Here is a 21,844-nt window from a genome sequence, read left to right as displayed (position 1 = left end):
TTTCACATCGTAGCCCATCGCTTAGTAGATGCGGGCAAACAAGATGTTCTGGATGTTCAGTGGTATCAGATAGTGCAGAAGCATCCAGCGGAAGGGTGGCTGAATTCACGTGCCTGTGGACAGGCAGGAGTTCACCCACCAGAATAATGACGGCGTGTTGCTGTACCATATCCTGAGATACTGGATCTAAGAGACGTGTAGGGGAATTGCTGGGGTTTGGGGCTTGTTTGTTTGTTCTCATGAATGGTAGCTCTTAGTGGTACTGCTTAAACTCAGGTAGTTATTCATTTAAGATGTAGCATTTTGGGGGGGTTTGGGGGACTATTACTTTTTCTGGGTTGAGTGAGAAATTCCTCTCAACTGAAGGGTGTTAACACACGGTGGTCCTAAATATAGAGGGAAGTACTGTCTTCTGAGAGGGAATGGAGGCAGCTCTGGTGTATGAAACCATATATACAGTCTGGAAGAGTTATGTGAGGACACTGCTGTTTGCAGAGCAGAGGCTTGCTTCTACAGTTAGGGCTGCTTTACACTTTGAAGCCATTGTAGCCGTTAGAGAATAGCGAAATATGATTATTTTTTGCCACTAATGCTTAAGTTTCCAACTTGCTGCTTCTGCCTTCTCTGCTTTCCTGAGAGCAGTGGTGGTTTTGTGTATGGCAGGGACACAGAGAGATACAAGTGGGGAGTAATTGCAGTAAATATGGAATGCCTTTTTGGCAGCATTCTTGGAGTTTGTACAAGCACAAGCTATTTGAACCTATCCACTGACAGTCACGTTTGTGTGCAACAGAGATTTTTTTCATTGCACTGATAAAAGTAATAGACCTCCGGGACAAAGTTTGTCCATCCTGTGTTTCTTATGCAAGGATGATTCTACACGATGATACGAACCGTACATGTCATTCAGAGATTACCCATTAAAGGCATGCTGAATAGATTTATAAGTGATAACGTTTATTCATTGTGTGGTTCCTTTTCTCCCTTCTTGCCTTCTCTAAGCATTTGCTGGCTGTTCTTCACTCTCTTCCTCATCCATCCCGTGAATCCCTTTAATCCTCATCACTTGCTGTTTTCCTCCACCTCTACATTTCCTTCTCCAGTCTCCTCCACCCCTTCCCTTGTTTCTGCTCCCACGCTGCTGCCTTCTCTTCTCGTTTCATTTTCCTTTCATCCTTACTCATTTTTGAGCTTTTGGGTTCTTTTTCAGTTTTGCACCTCTACACCTGCTTTGGTTTCTTCCTTCATTTTACAGGGTTTTTCCTCTGTTTGATCTCGCCTCTCATTTTCTCTGCTGATTGTTTGCCTCACGCTGCTCTCTGTCTGCTTAGCCTGTGTAATGGACTAACTTGTTAAAAGGCTTGAAGATGAAATGGCTTCACTATGAATGGATCTTCATTTAATGATTGAAATGTGTTCTTTTTAACGAGGTTTTTTTGGTTATTATTTCAGGTCTTAAAAATCAGCTTGATTGGCCACCGGAAGCGCGTTCTGGCATCTTTGGGAGACAGGCTTCACGAAGATCCTCCTCAGAAACCACCTCGGTCAATAACCCTCAGGGTGAGTCGCCATGAAAATTTGCTTGTGTTTCTTGAACAGTCAACAAACGTTTCGTAACATTCACATGAAAACAACGGCTGCTTCAAGTGGGGTTAAACTTACCTCATTTCAGAAGTTTACAGTGTAGACGTCTTAGGCTGACCTGCTCAGTTGTACCTCCCCATATAGCCACTGGAGATAAATTGACATTTTTACAGGGTGATTCATCTGACCTGTTTCAGATGTCTACCTTAGGATGAGATAAGTAGTAGCTTAGAATGACCAGCTTATCTTCCTTGCTCAAGAAACTAGCTCAAGCCCAGGTGTGTGCAAGCTGCACATCTACATTAGCCCACAGGAATCCCAGCCCAGCCGATGGATGTTGTGGGAGGAGAGTTACCATTTTCCTTTCACATTTTAAAATGCTTGCACTTACTTTTCAGACATATGCTTTATGCTCTCTTTAAAGAGAGCCTCTTGAAATTGTTGAGAGACAAATGCCATTAAGATGTTTCGGTGTATCAAAAGTTTCGTCGTGTTTTTAATTTTCATTTCTATTCCCTCTTTCAGCAACGTTGTTGCAATGTCCCTGGGGTTTTTCCACACTTGACCAGATTTAATCTCCTCTCATTACAGCACCTTCACTCAGTTTCTCCCATCTAATGCCTTTGCTTCCTTGCTGTCTGTTACACTTACCGAGTTGTGGTCTGATGACCCATTCCTACTGTGTTCTCTCCAAGGGAGTTCATATCAACACTTTCTATTTTGATATTTTAGGTCACACCTTTTGCATTTGATTGGGTGTGATTATTTTCATGGGGCTGCATTTCTGACTGGAATCTCATTTGGGACTAAATTTCCAAATGTCAGAGAGTGTCCGTACACCCAAGTTTAATTTTCTGGTGTAACGAGAAATAGAGAAAGACAGAATGAGGGCTTATTTTTACATACACTTAAAATTTCTGTGACCAGCCTGTTTTCACCCTGCTTATTCTCAGATCCACCCCCCCCGCCCTGAAATTCAACCTATTCCAAATGCCATGTTGAAAAAGGTCTCACAAGTCTATCACGCCCTGCTCTAAGGCACATTGCACAAACGTGTGGGTATTTTTCTTGTATTTTATTTTTTATATATTATGCGAATGATTTCTAATGCATGGCAGGTGTTAAAACAGAGGAATCATTTGAAAGTCGCACATTTTTGCTCAATACTTTCAGTGCTTTGGACTGGGGAATTAGTTCCTCTTCAGCAGGTGGGAAAGTTTCCACAGCCAGTGTTATTGGTTAGGATTGTGTATTCTCGGTTAATAGTGAAAAGAAAACTGAATGTCCTCCATCTGTAGTCAAAATGATAAAAAAGTAGGCTACTGCTCCACGGCTAGAGCTACTGATGCGGGCAAGTGCTAAATGTCATTCTTCACCTCATGGTATTGGAATCTTCACAGAGAATCCTAAAGAGGAGGACATGAGTTTGGATTAAGGTTCTCTTTCCCGTCAACTGTTACTATGCCATTTCACACAAAATGAAGACATAGTGTTTAGTCTGTAGTTTGCAATAATTTTTAGCCTGAAAATTGGTTTAAATAAATTGTCTGCTGCTACAGAAGATCAGTTTATATAGAATCATAGAATGGTTTGAGTTGGAAGGGACCTTAAAGATCTTCTAGTTCCAACTCCCCTGCCATGGGCAGAGATACCTTCCAATAGATCAGGTTGCTCTAGATAAGTAGAAAAGATAGATTGTTGTGCAAAGAGTCTGCTTTTAAGGTCCCAAGGTCAACCTAGGCATGGCTAACACTTCGTCTTTTTTTGACTCTTTTTGTATTAGCTTTTAAAATATTTCAAAGGAAAAATGGTTAAATATTGAGGAAAAACAACAAACATTAAAAATATCCATAAAATATGTTATTCCCACAAGGAAAAGTTATTTTGATTGCAAAGTCATATACTCGAAAGTTAGAAAATGCTGGATCTCAGTTACCTATGCAATCTTGCTTTCCTTCCTTGAGCACATTATAATCTTTGATTACAGGATCGGTTTCCATGTCATTCATGGAACCCCATCCTCATCCGATCAGCACCGGAGGCTGGAATTTAAGCTGAAGGAACAACAATTTAGGCTGAAAATTTGGAGAAGCAGCATTACAATAGTAATGATAGTTTTAACGGAAGAATTAATTCACTAGAGAGAATTCCTGGTTTTAGGAACCGGTTAGACAAACATCTGTGGGGCATAAGGTGCACCTGGGCAGCCCGGGGAAGGATCTCCAAAGCTCCCTGCCAGCCCTGACCTGTTTGGTTCCAGCTTTATGTGACTGGCAGGACTGAGAGGTGGGGATAAAGCAGATTTCAGCAGTGAAATATATGATCAGGCATCCCTGCGGGGCATGTATTCATGCGTTCACAACAGGGTGGAAACATGATATGAATACCTGGTTGACTGACAGTACTGAGGACATGATAGCACCTGCACGGGCATCCATGCCTGGTCCGCAGATTTGTTAAGGAGATGAGAAAGTGGTTTTGGAGTGAGGAAGAGGAATGAAGGAAGAATGAGAGAGAGACTCATGATTAAAGGAATAGCTGTAGCTATGAAAAATACAGATTTACACCTGCTTTTGCCACAAAGCCCTTGGATAACGCTTGGTAAGTTATTTAGGTAATTGCCTCATAAACAGTCACTAATTGTATGTTACCAACATTCCGCATATTTGACTGGAGTCTGGAGTCTGATTTATACAAGTGCTGAGCGCACAGTGCTGCAAATTAGATCAACAGAAGTGGAGTTTTGAATACAAGCACTTGGAAAATCAGGCAATAGATACTGTAATTGGGCATTGAAAGTGACTGATATTTTTTAACCTTTCTCTGTGTGTCTCAGGTCCCCCACACTTAAAGTGGTGATTACAAAATGCCAGAAGTCACAGGGTGTGGTGAAAATAAATGGATTGACATTTATAAAGCACTTATGAACATCATGAAAATGACAATGTTAGTCATCCTATCTTCAGAGCAGGATTTGAACAGAGTTTAGGGAAGGGGTTTGGGGCCACGAAACGAGGTGAGAATAAAGTACTGACTACACCATAACTAATGATAACACAGCGCTGAGTATATGACAACATGCTGCACAGTTGAGGATCCATCTGTGCTGTGAAGGACGACTTTGAGAAAATAGCATAAAAATCATACAATTACATACTGTTCCATAATGCAGAGGCACCGTAATTCTTTTATTTCTTGACTTTGTAATTCTTGACTGTATTGCCTTGCCAGCAATCTTCCAATACAGATCTCTGAGTGAATTTCCTCTTTATGTGCAGTTTGATAAAATATCAAAAGCTCGATGAGAGCTGGAATCTGTATCTCCATTGCACGGTCATCTGTCACTTTGATGCGCTGATGGCCCTATCAGTCTACTAACAGTGGGTGAATCGTGATTTGGAGCAGAGAGAGGTTACCTGCCCGGCTGGAGCTCGCTTGGTGCCCCTGTACTCAGGTTATTTTCGGGGCAGAGGTGTGTGCATCATCTAGTTGGAGTTGGGCCCGTGGAGGGTAGGTTTTAGAGATTAAGCCTCACCCAACCTTCTGAGCATGTGCAGACTACAGCTTTTCAGAAGCTTTTAACTGGGCCAAATGTAGGTGGATTTTTGTGAAGGAGGGAAAAAGATTATTCCTAAGAGGAAAACACTCCTTTCTTTGCCCTGGGAAATGTCAAGTGCTTGCCTCAGATCATAGGAAAGCTAGAGAATTAAAAAACAAAAAAAATCCCAGTTAATTAAAGTTACTAAACAACTACATATCCCTGATTTTAGTCAACCAACATGAAAAATACTAATCCATTACTGTGATTGCAAGGAATAATGTCACATAGACTCCTACACTTCAAATATTAACATCAGATGTTACTACTACTTGAATACATACAGAGAATTACAGCTTTCTTTTCCATTTGGAGGAGATTACAGCTCTCTGATTTCTTACTCCAGATCTTGTTTCTTAACAGCATGGAGCAAAGTACCTTGATGTTTTTCAGAATTAGGTTTGCTTCAATGTAATCATGCATGAAATATCCACTTTAATTCTTTCTTTAAATGAAAAAGCATGGGGGTTTTTACCCTCCATGCACACTGGGGTAGGTCTTCCTTTAATATCATCAAGTCCCTTCTTGTTCAGTATCGAAATATTGTATTACAGCAAAGGTAATTTAAACAAGGTCTGCACTGTGCAAACACACTCCTGGCTACGTTCTGCCTGCAAAGAACTTACTATCAGAGAAATCTCTAGTGTCAGATAAATTGAGCCCAGTAACCTACATCACGAGAGAGGAGCATGTTTCCCCATCCAGCTGCTCTGTCAGTGCTGTACGGTCCACACTGGGGTGGTCTGTGCGCAGACTGGCTGGCCGGTTCACCATAGCTCTGCTCCCGCTGATCGCAATCTCCAAGACAGCGTTGAACGGTGGAGCTGGGCACCGATGTTTGCAATTGATGTGTGAACAAGCGATGTGATGTGCATGAGAATAGGCGTTTCCAAACACACATTACAGTGGGTGTCTGCGAGCGGTGTGGTGGCAGATCCTGGTAAAATGTGTGATCAGGAGGACATGTTTAGCTGTTTATTAGATAGAGTTCATGTATCAATTTGCTGTGGTATTTGCACACTGAGTGATACAAGGTCACAGTTCAGCACAGATTACAAGAAATGCCCGTTAAAATATTTGTACTCTGATGCTTTTATGCATTCTAGGAATTGTTATTTAGCTTGTTTCTGATATCCACTACTTCAAGTTAAATGGATGTTCTGCAAGACCTATAAAAATTGCAGACAAAGTGTCTGTATTTTTTAAATGTTCGTGCATTTCTTTTTTCCAGCAAGAGATGTTGCTAGAGTTCACATCACTTTCTAAACACTTTCACTGCTCAGAGTGGCTGCTCAGAAGTGGTGAGAATGTATTTCATCTTACAAATAGCTAGTCCTAAATCATGGCTTTATTTGGACCTTGACAAGAAGTAACTCACTGTTTTATCTCTCTAGCAGTCCTAGAAGGGAGTATATATTACACAAGGAGGTTTTGGAGAGGGAATTTGCCACTAGTTCATGTAAATAGTGGATTATTTTTCCTTCCACATGGGCTCTGCACCTTAGGTAGCAAATCTCAAAAGTTCATCCTCAGTAACCCCTACTTCAGGAATTGTTCCTTAATTTTTTTTATCATTAATAATTCAAAACCACTTTTAAATGCGTGGTTTGAAGTCAGCAATATGCTGTTCTTCTTACACTGCACTTTTCTCCTCTCTGTCCAGGAACCCAGCGGTAACCACACTCCTCCTCAGTTGTCTCCATCACTTAGCCAAAGCACTTTCACTACTGGTGGCTCCCTGGACGTTCCCCACATTATCATGCAGGGCGATGCAAGGAGAAGAAGAAATGAAAACTATTTTGATGATATTCCCCGGTCAAAGTTGGAGAGGCAGATGGCACAGGTAGGATTAAAACGATGCCATTAAAAGGCTGCGCCTTGCTACAATTGGTTACAGAACTAATCCTAACTGTAGCTGTGGGTCATATATGAAGGCTGAATTGTAAACTACAAAGCTTGACAATTTTTCCAAACTGTCTGTTCCAGTTCTCTGTATTTGAAATAGTGTAAGTTGGTGTGCAGTTTCTCCTGAGAGGTAGAGTTTTGGGGGTGTTTAGGTGCCTGGAGGCTGAGGTGAAGGTGCCTGCTGCACACCAGAGCATGCAGACTCCCACTGGCCCTGACTCTGCCTCTTGTTTCTCTAAGAAGCTGCAGATTCCTCAATTTCTGAGCAACCTACATAAAAATAAGGTGATATCAGTTCACTCCCAGAAACTCAGAGGACAGGGCGGGGGGTGTGTGTGTGTGTGATTGCTGCATTTATTAATGGAGAGGGTCAGCATTCTGCTAAACTTTGTGATCTGGGGATATATCTTGAGTGTTTAAAAAAAATATTTGACTGTGCAACAACTCATGGAGTATCGCAACAGCACTAGACTCGACTGGATATTAAATCAAACTGTTCGTGAAAGAAAGCCTCCATCTCTAAATTTCCACCCAACCATAATATGGGTATTGATAATTTTAAATCAAGCATACGTTGACTGGAGTGATGCCTCGTACCATTCTAAAGGGCAGTAAAGTTAAGCTTGGACAGCCTTTGGGCAAAAATGCCTTAGGATGAACTCAGCTGGTTTTTGGTGGTGCATACGATGAAAGACAGCCAGGTCTTAAGCCACGCGGTGCTTTACAGCGCATGTTGGAAATAGGGCTTTGATTTGCCATCAGAAGCGGATGGGCAGCCAGTGCAATTCCCGGAGCGAGTGTCTCCGCAAAGGAGCAGGTTGCTGCATGCTGCCCTGCGCAAGGCTGCCCAGCGGTTCTCTGCCTGCCACAGCCCAAAATAGAGCCTCTATCCAAAATTCAGCCTCAAAATGGAAGCAGCTATGCAAATAACTGCGTTATGGTTAACGTAATGAACAAAAGGCTGCAGTCGCTCAGCTAATTGCATGAACAAGAAGTAGTAATTGAATAAACAAGCAAAACAAGGTGCTGCTGTTACCTGGGAACACGGAAACAAATTGAATTCCATTTGTTCAGAGGACATTTCTAGGGAAGTGAAATTGCATTTGGTTGGGTGGGGCTGTTTCCTTGCCTTTTTTTAATCTCTTAATTTTCTGCTGTATAATCTTATTGTACAGAATTAAGGGGAGGGTTGCCTGGTGAATGAGCTTGTCTTCAAACCAAAGTCTGCTGGGCTTTTGTGGCAAGAGCAAGGTTGAACTGAAGTCTGGCAAAGAAAAGCCCAGTTCTTAACATGAAAATATTTCTTTGAAGGTCATGAAATTTAGGTGTTTGAGCATGAAATACACACTTGCTCATGACTGAGTAGACTGGTTCATCTACTTTGTTCATTTTATCACTTGGTTCACAAATCCCTATTCTCACTTCCTCTGCTCGTCATTAACATTGAAGAAAAACCCCAACAAACCAAACCCAAAAACAACCCCAAAAAACGTACCAGCAATTCTTCCTGTCTCCTTTTCACTCTTTTATGTTTCTGTTTGAAGTCCTGATATTCCCAAGAGGTATGACACACTCTCATGGAGATTTTCTTTGGGCTGTTAAAAATCACTTTTCCAGAAGGACTGTGATATGTTGCATATCCAAAAAGAAAACTGAGCAGTTAGTACTTACACTACTCTACACCACTACTAAAACCAATTAAGTGCTGGGATTTTTTTTTTTTTTTTTTTGTGGAAGCATGTACCAACTGAATGAATGACTTCAGTGCCTTCTCTCTAACTTTCACCGTGGAATATAGCAGTCATCCTTCGGGACTCCAAAGGGGAAAATGGATTCAGATTAAATCCATAAAACAGTGTTTTGTGTTAGTCCCTGAACTCCAATCTGTTTGGAGTCTTTCTCAGCTCTGCCCCCAAATTCTGCACTCCTGATGTATGTAAAATTCCCTTTGACTTTAATGGGAAAGTCAATGACTCCCTCTGGTGATCATTCTCACTAAATTGGACTCACCCCATTAAGAGGCTAATCAGGGATTTCTTCAACCATTCTGGCCCAAAAATAGATTTTTAAATCTATTTTTTTGCAATATGTGCTTTTCTAAAATGAACCATATTTCCTTCAATCTTTTCCCCCAAAGCCCCTTTGAAAGTAAAGGTAAAATAATTATTTCTGGGAGATAAAGGTGATCCAGCTGATTCTTAACACGAGCCTTCTGCTCCATGTTTTATCCAGCAGCTTCCTCCTTGCAGTTTGCAGGTTCCTTTGGCTTTTGTCAGATCAACAACATCTTCTGAGCTGATACTACTCCTGCTTTCCAGCTAGGATACTTCTCACAAACAGAATAATCTAGAGTGATTATTGGAGCTGCTTTGAGGATATTCTTTGTCTTAACCTTTTCTTTGCTAGGCTGTTTGCATGCTGCTGTATGAGTCTGCATGTTTACTGGATGCTATGGTAGACAGATGTTCATAAAGACATCTTTGAAGCTGTGATTTTCTTTGCAAGGGTTTTAGGTGTGTTCTTTACAGTGATATCGGTGGGTATTTTTATGGCCTTGAAGAGAGACGCCAATGTGGCATTGAGAGCTTATGCATGGTATTGCTTTCGTGAACTTGATTTTGTTTCAGAAATGTTGGGATAAGGCTATTTTTAGCCTCAATTTAAAATCTGAAATCTGAAGCTATTTTGAGAAAATGGTGAGATCTGATATTTCCATCTTTACTATGGCCTGCATTTTCACTAAATTTTTACATGGAAATCATCGAGCATGTTAATCGTTGCATCGGATACCAACCAGTGTTTGTTAAAACAATGAGCACATCAGTTTAAATCTGTTTTCCTTTGATCTGCTAAATGGGTTTAGACAATTCGCTAAACCAGAATCAAATCTGCTTGTAAGTAATACAACACTTTGTTTCCTGGAGGAAGCAGTGATTTAAATTTACTTAATGTGGGTGGTTTTGTCTCAAGGCCAGCGTGTACCTTCATTCACAGTTCGCTAGCAGACTGTTTGTGACCTAAGAGGGGAAAATCCTAATATAAACAATGAGTCTAACCAATTTAGGTTCCTCGCTGGAATAGGTTTGGTCATCCAACTCTCCAGTTGGTCGTGCAACTTTGAAAGTCTTTCACAGCTGGTTGGATAAATCACAGCTTCCAAAAAGGTAATACAGAAGATTCTGAGATGGTTTGTTTTCCAAAAAAAAGGGAACAAAATCCAGAAAGAATTGAGTAGTCTGGATCATCTTTGACTGCAGATGTTGAATTCTGAGCCTGCAAACTGTAGATTAATATGATCAAATTAACATAGTTTAAAATAGCTGAGGTTGTTCTTAAGATTGCCCAAACCTTTAAAATGGAATTGAAATCATGCAGGCAAAGCCTAAGGACTTTGGAACCAAAATCAATAGGAGGAGTCCTGTTGAAGGCATTGGGTTCTTTATTCACTGCTGAAATCATGAGGGGGCAGGCAGCGGGTAAAAAGAAAATATTTGCATGGAAGAACTTCGGAAGTTAAAAGGGAGCATAGCTAAGTTCATTAAAATGTCAAGTCTTTAGGATTCATAATTCTCCAGGCAGCAGAGAAGCTTTAGGTACCAAATGCAAGCATATCCCAGACTGCCAGCCCCGAGGCTGTTGCTATTTATCACTCCAGCCTGTGACATACGGTGCTTTTAGCCACTGTGGTCTATAAAGCCTCTCGCCGTGGCACTCAGAGCGCTGCACCCTGCCCCAAGCCGGGAGCGAGGGCTGAAAGCATCCTCCCCACGACAGGTGGGCAGGGAGGTCCGGGCAGCGCCTCTGCCTGCACCGCTCCTTGCGGAAGCAGAGCTGGGTCGGGCATCACCCCGATGCTGCCACCTGCTCTCCCTAAGGGCTGAACCCACGGTGCACCCCGAGATGGGAGAGGTCTGTCATTTTGGGAGGCGGTGGGCGGGAGCCTCTTTAGGGCGCTGGGGAAAGCTCCGGGCTGTGTCTGCTTCTGGGAGAAGAAACTGGTAATGAGTCAGAGTAAGCTTTCCGGTAGGATAAACCCACTCACGGCTCATATGGGGGGGACCCCAGTGGGCTGTGATGGAAGGAAGAGAATCCTTTAAGATCTCAGGGAGTTGGAAAAATTATTCACAAAGGCTGGCAGGAGGAGTTTGTTCCCAGAGATGCTGAACCCAGATTTAATTTTGAAAGCCTTTCTGGGTTCTTCAGTCCCATGGTCTGAGGGCTCTTACTATTTTTTTTCTAAAACACAAGATAACTTAAATGTAAGGTTGTTGTAATGACCGGGTAGTAAGTTTGAAGTAAAGCTGCCCTGATTGTTGGGATTCCACCCTGTAACATTGTTTTGCGAGATATAATAATTCATCACAGGATTAGGATTGATATGCAGGAGACAGTCATTTAAATGGCGTTAGTACCAGAGATCCTTTATCTACAATAGATGAAAAGTGTAATAAAAACAAGAGACAGACTTAGCGAAGGCAGTTTATAGGAAAATTGTGAAATAATTTTGCTGCTTTCTGAAAGAATGCCTTCAACTCAATAGTATCTTCCAGCTACTTCACAGATACTAACTGTTGTGGTTTAACCTGGCAGGAGGCTAAAACAACCACACAGTGGTTCGCTCACTCCCCCCATCCCCAGTGAGATTGGGGAGAGAATAAAAAAGAAAAAGGTAAAATTCATGGGTTGAGATAAAGACAGTTTAATAGGACAGAAAAGGAAGATGATGATGACAATAATAGCAATAATGATAATAATGAAGAATATACAAGTGATGAACAGCACAATTTCTCACCACCCAAAGTTGATGGTCAGCAAGACCCCAAGCTGCCCTGCGTCCCAGCCCACCCCCCAGTTATATATGGAGCATGACGTCATATGATATGGAATATTCCTTTGGCCAGTGTGGGTCAGCTGTCCTGGCTATGTCCCCTCCCAGCTTCTTGGGTCCCCCCCGCCTTCTCGTCAGGCCAGTATGAGAAGCTGAAAAGTCCTTGACTGCTTGGCAACAACTAAAAACATCAGCATGCTAATCAACATTATTCTCATCCCAAATCCAAAACACAGCACTATACCAGCTGCTAGTAAGAGAATTTAACTCTATCCCAGTGGAAACCAGGACACTAATGCATTCATATTTCCAGTGCATTGTAGGGCCATGTGGCTTAAAATCACATTTTTCATTTTACAGCTCAGAAAGCTGAGGTACAGGGATGTTGCAGGTTGGCTAAGATGACACTGAGAGTTCGAAGGAGCCAAAAATAAAACTCCTGTCTTGTAAGACTCCCCTTTAGGTTTTTAAGTTTTAACCACAGTATGACATTTTTTTATTTGCTTGTTTCCTGTTTGTTTTCCTGTCTCCTTCTCTGCTTTGGAAGGATTTAAAGATTATGGTGAATGAAGGACAATATGCCCAGGAGAATATTGGTGTGTAAAATGAGATTATCTAAGAAGCAATGAAGAATGGGTTTTATCAATGGTTGAAATTGCTGGTGAAATAACAGAATCCTTTACTAGTAGATTTAAGAAGCAATAAATACAAAAATGTGGTTGTCTTGATTATTTAATTCTGTTGTTATTTCTAAGGTTTCTCACTTCCTTTTTTTCTAAGCATAAACTAGTGTATGTTGTGAGGCTGAATTGACAGCCGTTTTAAAGACAAGTATGGAAAATCCAAACAAAATGCTCTAAGGTTCATATTTTTAGGTGCATTTTATTTTTAATACGGAAAGATGACGGAACTATGAAGACCTTCAGTTTGACATCAAAAGAAAAATGCTTGACTGAATCTATTTTTATTGCATGGTATAGATGTTGCTGACAGTTGTCTTTAATTCAGATAGATATTAATGCCACAGAGGGCTCTATCTTGAACTGTAAATTTCAGCAAACTTTCATCTGTAAATCGCTTGAGTATTGTGTATTTAATGGACAAGTAAACTGATAAAGACATTATGAAAAATCTAAGTAATTTCTGCCTGAATAGAAAAATACACTTATTTCAAGAATGTTAGAGAAGCTCACATTTTAGAAATAAAAGTCGTGGGATGTGGATCATACCTACATGCTGCTTCAGCATATGGAATTAAGGAAGCTGCTTCTATATTTGGTATTAATGATCCAAACTAAAGCCATAAATACTACACCAAGAAGGGGACAGATGTTCTTTCAAGATGGAGACAGATGTTTATTAATTTACTGTTTTTCACACTCAGTCTTGTGAGCTAGAAGCTCTGCATTTGAAAGATTGTATGTAAAATGGAGGAGGGTTATATGAAAAATGGAGAAGACAAGGTAGTTTCTACTGTCAAATAAACTATTCTTATTGAAAATCTGAATATTTCAGAGTCAAAGCTGAATTTTAATATCTAACATTTACATTTTTGAGCTGTTGGAAAAAAGTTGTATTTAGAGTTTGGGGTGCTCTTGTGAAAGAGCCCATTTTGTTGTGTTTTTTTTGGCTAAAGTGTAGATACCTGTACCTAATGTTCAGGGACCAAAGTCTCATAATCTTTATTGGTGATATTTTTCCAGAAGTTTGTATCCTCTGTGCAAGGCTAAAATGCTGGGGTGCACTTGTAGCTGGCAGCACCAGCCGAAGGGGTGCTGTCAATGAGAAGAGGCTTGGCTGCTCACCCCGGGTGGCAGGGCCAGAGCCGCAGCCATGAAGCTGCACCTCCAGGAGCCGGGCAGGGCAGCCTTAGCAAACCGCTGGGAAGACCCTCAAGTCGGTCGTCTCCAGCAGGAACCCAGCTCCTGGGTTACTGGATCGAAATCAAATGAAAATTGCCTGCCTGTCAGAGGTGGCCATCGCATGAAGGAAGGTGTCAGCTGGGCGAGAGAGAAGCGCAGCTGTGGTGTTGTCAGTCTTTTCTCGTCAGAGGAAGATGGGCAAAGAACGGCTCTGCATGGAGGAACAGGTGGAGGTGCACAGGACCTAGAGCATCGACCCTGGCATGGAGGTTGGCTTTCCTTCTCACCCTGCCACTGGATGGAGGGGACAGTCTTTGCAGGCTCGCTGTGGTCCTGGGCCAGCCGTCCCCCTTCCTGGGGTGTGCTGGCCGTGGCACGCACCTTCTTGTGAAACCTCGCGGGGAGCTGCTGACAGGGCACACTGACCTGGAGCGTGGCGTCGCTGCTCACACCTGTCACCCACAGCCTGCCTGCAAGAAAGCTGTTCCAAGATGGCAAGTGATTTTCTGGAAATACTTCATGTAAAGTGTTTTCAGGAGAAGCAAAAGAAATATACCCATGCAAAACAGATATGCTTATTCTAATAAGAAGTGTTATTTCTAATTTCTGCCTCTCTAAAAGAAATACTAATTTCAAATTTCACTCTCCGTCTCTGAAGTTGTTGTTTTCGAAGGAGGATCTGCGATTATTCCTGCCGGTAAGACAAGCTCTCCCCAGAGCTCTGGGAACATTCAGGGAAGCAATATCTATTGAGACGGCACAACTGCTCTCCCACAGTCCTAAAACATTTGGAGTGATGATTACAAAAGGGTTCAGACAGCCCCATTCATCCGATTTTCATTTGTTTCTTTCAGCTGTTGTACCTTTAAAGATTGTTCGCCATGCCAAGAGTGATTTTTCTGGGATTTGATCCAAAATTCTCCTCATTTCTGGAGCTAGGCTGAATTACAGTTAGCGAGTTAGATAACGTGCATCAGAGGGAGCGGGGTTTGCTGCTGTTTCTCTCCTTCCCTCTGCGCCTCGCTGGGGCTGCAGTGCCAGGGGATGGGAACAATTTCCTGAGGCTCACCCCTGTGGTAAGACAGCGGAAGAGGCGGCGGGGGAATAAGCCCAGAGGTTGTGTTCAGCAGCTCCTCTTCTCCCCATGCACCGGCTCTGCAACATGGCAGCACGAGGGAGGGCGAGCCTTGCTGGGGAGAGGTGGAGAAGGCAGCAGGAGATCAGGAGTCACCAACAGACTTTTTGGACCAGCTCAGGGGTGAACAGGCCACTGGGGACCCACGTTTACCTAACCAGGGCCATGCCCTGGTGTTTTCTAGACTTGTGTTTGTTGTTGTTACTCTCCTGGAGTCCCTCAGTGTGCCTCCATCCTCCTTGAAGTGCAGTGGCTAAAACTGGACGCCGCCCCACGTGAAACCTCGCTGGTGGCTGCGTATGGCACAAAAGTTCCTTCCCATGTGTTAGAATATGCTACTTCCAGTAAATGCCTCGTTTTTTTATTTAGGAGAGGGGAGTTCAGCGAAGGGCCACCAAGGTGGTTGGGGGCTGGAACACTTGCCCTCCGAGGAGAGGCTGGGGGACCAGGGCTAGCTGGAGAAAAGGTGACTTTAGGTGCAAAAACTGAAAGAGGAGACGTGCTGACGGGATTGCGAGAGAAACCTCTGTCCCATGAGGACAGGTTGCTCAGAGAGGCTGTCCAAGGTTTTCAAGACTGGACTGGATGAAGCCCTGAGCAACCTGGTCTCATCTCACAGCTGCTCCTGCTTTGAGCTAGGCTTGAAATGGAAATTTCTTGAGCTCCCTTCCAGCCTGAATCATCCTGTGATTTATTTGCTTATTCTTTTGCAAGACTGCTGTATTTAATTTAAAGTATACTAAAACTTCCAGGTCTTTTTGTGTCCTCACCCCACCACCCTGTTAAATTGCTCTCCTAATTTATGTGCTATTTTATTTATATATTTAATCTTGCGTTCCCAAGGAATATTCTTGTCTTACTGAATTTCATCTGACTGATTTCTGTAGTTCATCAAGTCCATTTTCAGTTCTTACCCTGTTCTGGAAAGTTCTTGACTCCGGGACTCCTGGATTTTCCCCAGAGAGCCTGAGCTCTCCTCCAAGCCACTGCATGGAGCAGGTAATTGCAGATTGCCTTGACGTGTTCCAATCCAGTTGTGCTTAAATACCAGTAATTATTCTCTAAATGTGCATTTCAACTTCTTGTGCAACCACTGCATTTTGACTCAAGCTAGTTTGTGTATGGGGCACGTCACATGTCGCCGCATCAGGAGTGGCACAGTCAGTGCCCAAGTCTTGCTGTGCTTCTCCTTGCAGCAGCTGATTTAGTCAGCCAGTTTTCCAAGAAAGGAAGGAAATTTGATCTGAGGTGATTCATACTGAACAACCTCATTATAAACGTCTTGAACTTTTCATGGCCCATAGAAGTTGTCTCAGGTAAACACATGGCAGGCAATATTATGCTTTTTCTTTGTTATCCTCAGTAATATATACATAGATATACACACGTATTCCTAAGTGTTTATTGCAGGTGGCCAGGAGCAATGTCGAAAGGTCTCATAGGCCACGAGGACCAGAGGATAGTGACTGTATTTGTAAACATTTCTAGTAACTTGCAGGTCCCTGCAGTTAGGCTGGCTATAACTTTCTGAATCTTCCTTCTCTCCTGTCTTAAATATTCTTCTGGCCCTTCTTTGGTCCTTTCAGTATCTTCTATGAGTTTCTGAGGATAATTGCTCCTAGTTTAGGTAAATCTTTGACATTTCCTGAAGTGCCATCAAGTGAAGTTCAATGAGATGTGCTGAATACATCAGGACTGCCTTCCACCCAGCTCCTGCTCCTTCTGCATACGTTGTCCAGGTATTCTTTTCTGTTGCTTTCCTCCTTTCCTCTCCTTAGAAAGTGTATCATTTCCATGATCAATCTTACTGGTTTGTGATCACTTTCAGTACAGTTGTTTTCTGTCTTGACATTATCAACCAAGTCTTCCCTGTCTGTAGGGATGAAGCCTAAAGTAAGTTCTCCTTAGATAATTTTGTTCACCTTATGAAACCCTTAAGTTGTCTCCAGTACAGCCCACAACCTTGAAGACCCGTATATGTACTGTCCTACAGCTTTTCCAGGAAATATCTGAGTAATTAGAAAGACTTGAAGCAGAGGGAAATGTGCAAGCACTTTGTAACATGATTTGCTACTGACTTTACAATAGGTGTCTGGATTATGCCCTATGGTCTTCTGTCACAGAAATTAGCGAGAAGAAGAAATACTATTTCTTATGTGAGTGTGTTTTCTTGAAAGCAAGCAGGTTAAGTTAAATAAATAGGAGAAGTGAAAATGTCCTTAATTCTTTTAAAAGACAGTCGTAAAATGATCAGGAGACCATATCAGAACTGGGATTGCTGGGAAGGGAGATGGATGAGTGGAGAGCAGGTAACGTGGAGCCTCACCTCTCTCCCCTGCTCTCGCACCATTAATCAGTCACCTGTGTCATGGGTGGCAGATGGCAGGAGCGGCGCAGAGCTGGCCGTTCTCTTTCCTTTCCTTTGCCCCTCCTGCCCATCAGAGTTGTGTCCCACGGTGACTAGACGGGGAAATCTTTCCTACATGGGACATCTGTAGCTATCACAAAAAGGTGGTATCATGTTAGCAGATTCTTGTTGCAATGTTACTCGTACGTATTTATCTTTTGGGAAGAATAAGCTAAGCGCATGTTTGATACTAATCAGGCAATAGCTGATGCTATTTTTTTGCTCTTCTTTACCATATTACTTAGGAAAATTTTCTTTGTTAAACTCTCTTTTTCACAGAACCTCTGCATCAGTGGTATTAAGTGCCCAAGTGTATTTGTAGTTATTATGGTGGAAGTGCATGCACAGATTGAATTCTTTTGCTTCTTTTTGAGGGCATATGTTTTGGGACCTGAAAATTATGAGTGTTTGAAGCCTAATCCCAATTCTCCCTCCTACTGCCTATTTTCTGGCCTCAGATACTCACTTAACCTTTTTCCTTTGCTTGGTTCTTTCCTCTTTAGCACAAGGGTATGCAACTTTAAGTACTTCTCCTGGGGATTTCATAATTCATTAAAAATTTCAGCACTTTGAAGACATAAAATATGTATATAGTAAATGCTAAATATTTTTACAGTGGTGCAAGGAAAAGGGTGGTTTCTGAATTTGAATTCGTTACCTTCCATAAAATTAATGTTCCTTCTGTACTGCATTTCAGTATCTTAGTCATTCAAACATTAACGAGTGCAGAACTGAGTAATGAGTTTTGCATTGCTGCCCTTCTGACTGGGCATTCATACAGTCGTGGGAGATTCTCAGTCTCTGCTGGTCCTCTTGATTTATTGATTTAATAAATCAAGTCACCTGTATTTGAAGATGATTTAGCTTAATCCTACATCTTCCAAACCTTTAATTCCCAAGGTAGTCTGGGTGATGGGGGCAGTTCACTTGAACAGTCCTTGGAGCAGACACCTGGACCCAGAGTGTCTCTCACAGGTGAGTGCTCCAAACATCTGCTTTTACGCACTCTTCTTTCTCCAAAGAATTAAAAATAATAAGATGGGCTTCCCTTCATTTATGAAAGGAGTTGAAGACAGCCTATCTCCTGCTGCTTTAACCTGTGAAAGAGGAAGGTGAAATACATAGGTGTGAATACCCCCAGTCAGAGAAGGGCACCAAATTGAGAGCTCCCAGCTCTTGGAGGGGGTGTGCTAACCCGTGAGTTTAAGTCAGGGAGACGATGAGCTGGGGAGGGAGGAGCAGCATATGTAAGAAAGGATTGTTTCCCTGCCCTTTTTTTTAAATGGTGCAACTTAAAGCTTGCATACACGCTTACTGCAGCGTCGCGTTACCTGTTGCTGAGTTAGTAGCAAAGCAGCCGATGGATGTGTCCGGTGTATTTATGCATTTCCATGCTGCAGCACGGTAGGGCCGCTATAGCAGCATCACTGTGTCAGCGCAGCAGCCGTGCCGCTCTGCAGCTGAGGCAGCGCTGCCGGGAGAGCCCCCCACGCCTCTGCTGTGCGGGGACGGGCACCAGCTCCCGGCTCATCCCGCCGAGGCACCACACCGGTCCCTAAAGGCAAGTCCTCAGGAGGGGCCAGATTTAAGGATACACCTTTTTCTCCAGAATACCAAGATGGTGAGAACCAGCTGTACGGTATGACGGCATCACGGTAACCCCGTGCCAGCACCTCTAGCCCCAGGGAGAAATAAAACATCTGCTAGCACACAGTACCATGCTGCCTTACCTTACTCCTTTCTGGACCTCAGCAAGTGTGTCCAAATAGCACTGCAGTATGTTTTCTTAATTACCAGATGCTTGGGGATGCTGCACCCGGCATGGAAATGCTGTTTCTTTTACTCTTCTCTTGAAAAGCAGAGGCACAGCCTCCTGCCATGAATTCCCATTCAGAATTCCCCCGAGGCAAACAAATGTAGGCATCACAGTGATGAGTGTGGCTGGACCATCCAGAAGTCAGTTTGCTTGACATACAGAAAAAAAAGGTCATCGGTGCCAACTAGTGCAATGTCCTAAAAATGGCACAGCAGAAGTAGCTGGAGCGGGGTTTGCTACTGGCCTTGCACTGAGAGTACGTGTTTGTCACATGGAGGAGGACTGCTTCGTAACAAGTTGCAGAGGATGATGTAGAAGACTGTGAACCAGAGTCAGTGTTTTTATTACCTAATACTGTCAAAATATAGAGCCCTGCGCATCACGAAGGAGAAGCAAATAACTTCAAAAACAAGATGGGGGAGAAGAAATTGACCAGATACATGAGAGTTTAAGAATTACTGAAGTGGAGGGAAGGGGTGTGTGCACATGCATTTCAAATCATGAAGCAAATAAGGGACAATTTAACAACATTAGGCAGCCACCAGCCTGTCTGGCAGCGCTCTGTAGTCAGTCCAGAGGATGCCAGCCTCCCCTGACAGTAACCAGAAGTGATAACCTAGTCTGCCACCAGCCAGGCAGCTGGGTTTCAGGCTACAAAAGGTAAGAGCAAGAGGCATATTTCTAAGAAGAGTTGCACTTCTTTGAGTTGTTTTGAGCATCGGTGTTAAATTCCTGCTGCTGCTGACAAGAACCAGCAATGCACATTCTTGCTGTTGTTAAATTACTGATATATTATTTGCTATCTATTTTGGATGCTGCGATTGCATTTTTCATGCGTGTCTATTGCCTTTTGTTGCTGCCTGCTGAAGATACTGTGGGCAGATCCTACGTCTGATGCTTTGTTTTAGTTGCTTGGCTACTGTAAAATGTTATCTTAGCTTTTGCTGAGGTGTCACAGATGCTTTCTTGATGAGTGTCCAAACAAGGAAATATGTAAAAGATGCTGGTGAATGCTATGCTTGCCTAGTTCTGTTGCTTTTGCTAGAGATGCTACACTATGCTTACTTTGCTTTGCTACTACAGACTATTTGTAAAATAACGTAGAAGGTAGACCAAAACCTTTCATTTATACAGCGGAGTCGTGGTCAATACCAAAGGTAATATTATCTGTATCTTTGTATGCAAAGGAACTGTTGTTGGAAGGAGATGGCGGGCAACTGCTTCGCTTAATCGCATTGCATTCTTTTCTGGTAATTGTTACAAAGAAACGTATTTTTCCTGTTGACTGTATTGCCAGATTTTTCCCTTCCTCTCTCCCTGTGAAAGTCTCCAACAGAGAGAGATTCAAATCTCAAAATTTAATTGGGATGTTGACTTCAAACTTCTTCCCTGCCAAAACCTGAAAGTAACCAATATTTCTTCTGCTCTCTGCATTTTCTGTTTATGCCTGCATAACTTTATCACTTTACATCACCAGCACTTCTGACTAAATTGTTTTCTTGTACTCACAGTTTGAAACCTCTTCTAAAGTCTCTGAATAAGCTATGCTTCCTTCCAGTCAGTCCGAAAATATTTTGTCAGCAAATAAATAAAAAATTACTTTTAACAGCTGTTTTATTTCCTTCTTCAATGTTATTGCAAGCCTTTTCTTAATTATTCTTGCCTTTTGGCAGTTGCGGTGCATTAATATTTACAAGATGAGATGTAGTTTTCTGTTTATATTAGCAGTCCTCTGTCTGTGAGATCTGGACCAACCAGAATGCAGGATATCCTTTCTCATCGATTCATCAGGTTCATAATGTAAGATACAGTGATAAATGGCTATGTTGTCACTCTATGGATGTACAGTCTGTTGCCGTGATGTTATCTACGGGTGTCACGTCGCTGAAATGACAAAAAAAAAGTTCGTAACTTGTCCACCCTCTTTGGGGATTGTGTGTGCGCGCATCCGTGTATTGTGCCGTGTGGTTGGCATCTGTTGGCTGTATGGTGTACATACAGGACGCGAGGGGATTGCCAGCAGCAGTCTCGCTCGGGGGGAGCTTTGACTTCTGTTCCTGATGTTTTCGTTCGCTCACTTTTCCAAAGCGAGAAACCGTGTAAACGGCTCGGTTTGCACAGTTTCACCCCCACAGTGTGTTGTGCTGCCCTTTCTGTGTTAATCTATAGGCTTTGCCTAGCTGAGGAACACGCCGTTGTTTGCAGAGGCATTTTTGGGGAATTAAGAGGTAACGTTGATGGTGCTCTGAATTTTCATCGCTTCTGTGACGGAGTCACATGTGCTGCGCACGTGAGAGCAAACCTGGCGATCCGTATCGCAGCCTGGTAAGAACGACAGCCAGTCGTTCAGCACGGTATTTTAGGGGAGCTGTAGATTTCTCCTAATTCCTGTCATGTAACCGCCTCCTTGGAGCATTTCTGCCAGAGAGGGGCCGTTTTGGCCACCGACCTTTAGAAGCTTTTAAAATGTAAGTACGCCATGAACCTGTTTCCATTATTTCAAAAGACAAAGATATAAGGAGCTAAAAAAATTTCTCTCGCTTTAGGAATTAAAACGTAAGCAAATAATGAGGATTTGGCTGGTCCACAGAACATTTAAAATTCTTACAAGGAGAAAATTATTAATTTTTCAGCCAGAAGCGTTGTATCTATGTGCGCTCCAATTTATTGTTGTCATGGTGACTAATGCATGTTACCATAACCAAGCAT

At 42.6% G+C, this 21,844-nt stretch overlaps 1 protein-coding gene across 1 annotated transcript in view; it reads left to right on the top strand.

Annotated features, from left to right (window-relative positions):
- Positions 1-21,844, top strand: part of ANKS1B (ankyrin repeat and sterile alpha motif domain containing 1B) — a 450,874-nt gene that overhangs the window by 394,680 nt on the left and 34,350 nt on the right. The window contains 3 exon segments of the mRNA XM_075749435.1: positions 1,453-1,560; positions 6,846-7,025; positions 20,861-20,935. Of these exon segments, the coding sequence (XP_075605550.1) occupies positions 1,453-1,560; positions 6,846-7,025; positions 20,861-20,935 (363 nt within the window).

Source organism: Balearica regulorum, chromosome 1, assembly GCF_011004875.1.
Source record: "Balearica regulorum gibbericeps isolate bBalReg1 chromosome 1, bBalReg1.pri, whole genome shotgun sequence".
Classification (NCBI taxonomy): domain Eukaryota; kingdom Metazoa; phylum Chordata; class Aves; order Gruiformes; family Gruidae; genus Balearica; species Balearica regulorum.
Note: the sequence above shows the minus strand (reverse complement) of the source record. Positions and strands in the feature narration are given on the sequence as shown.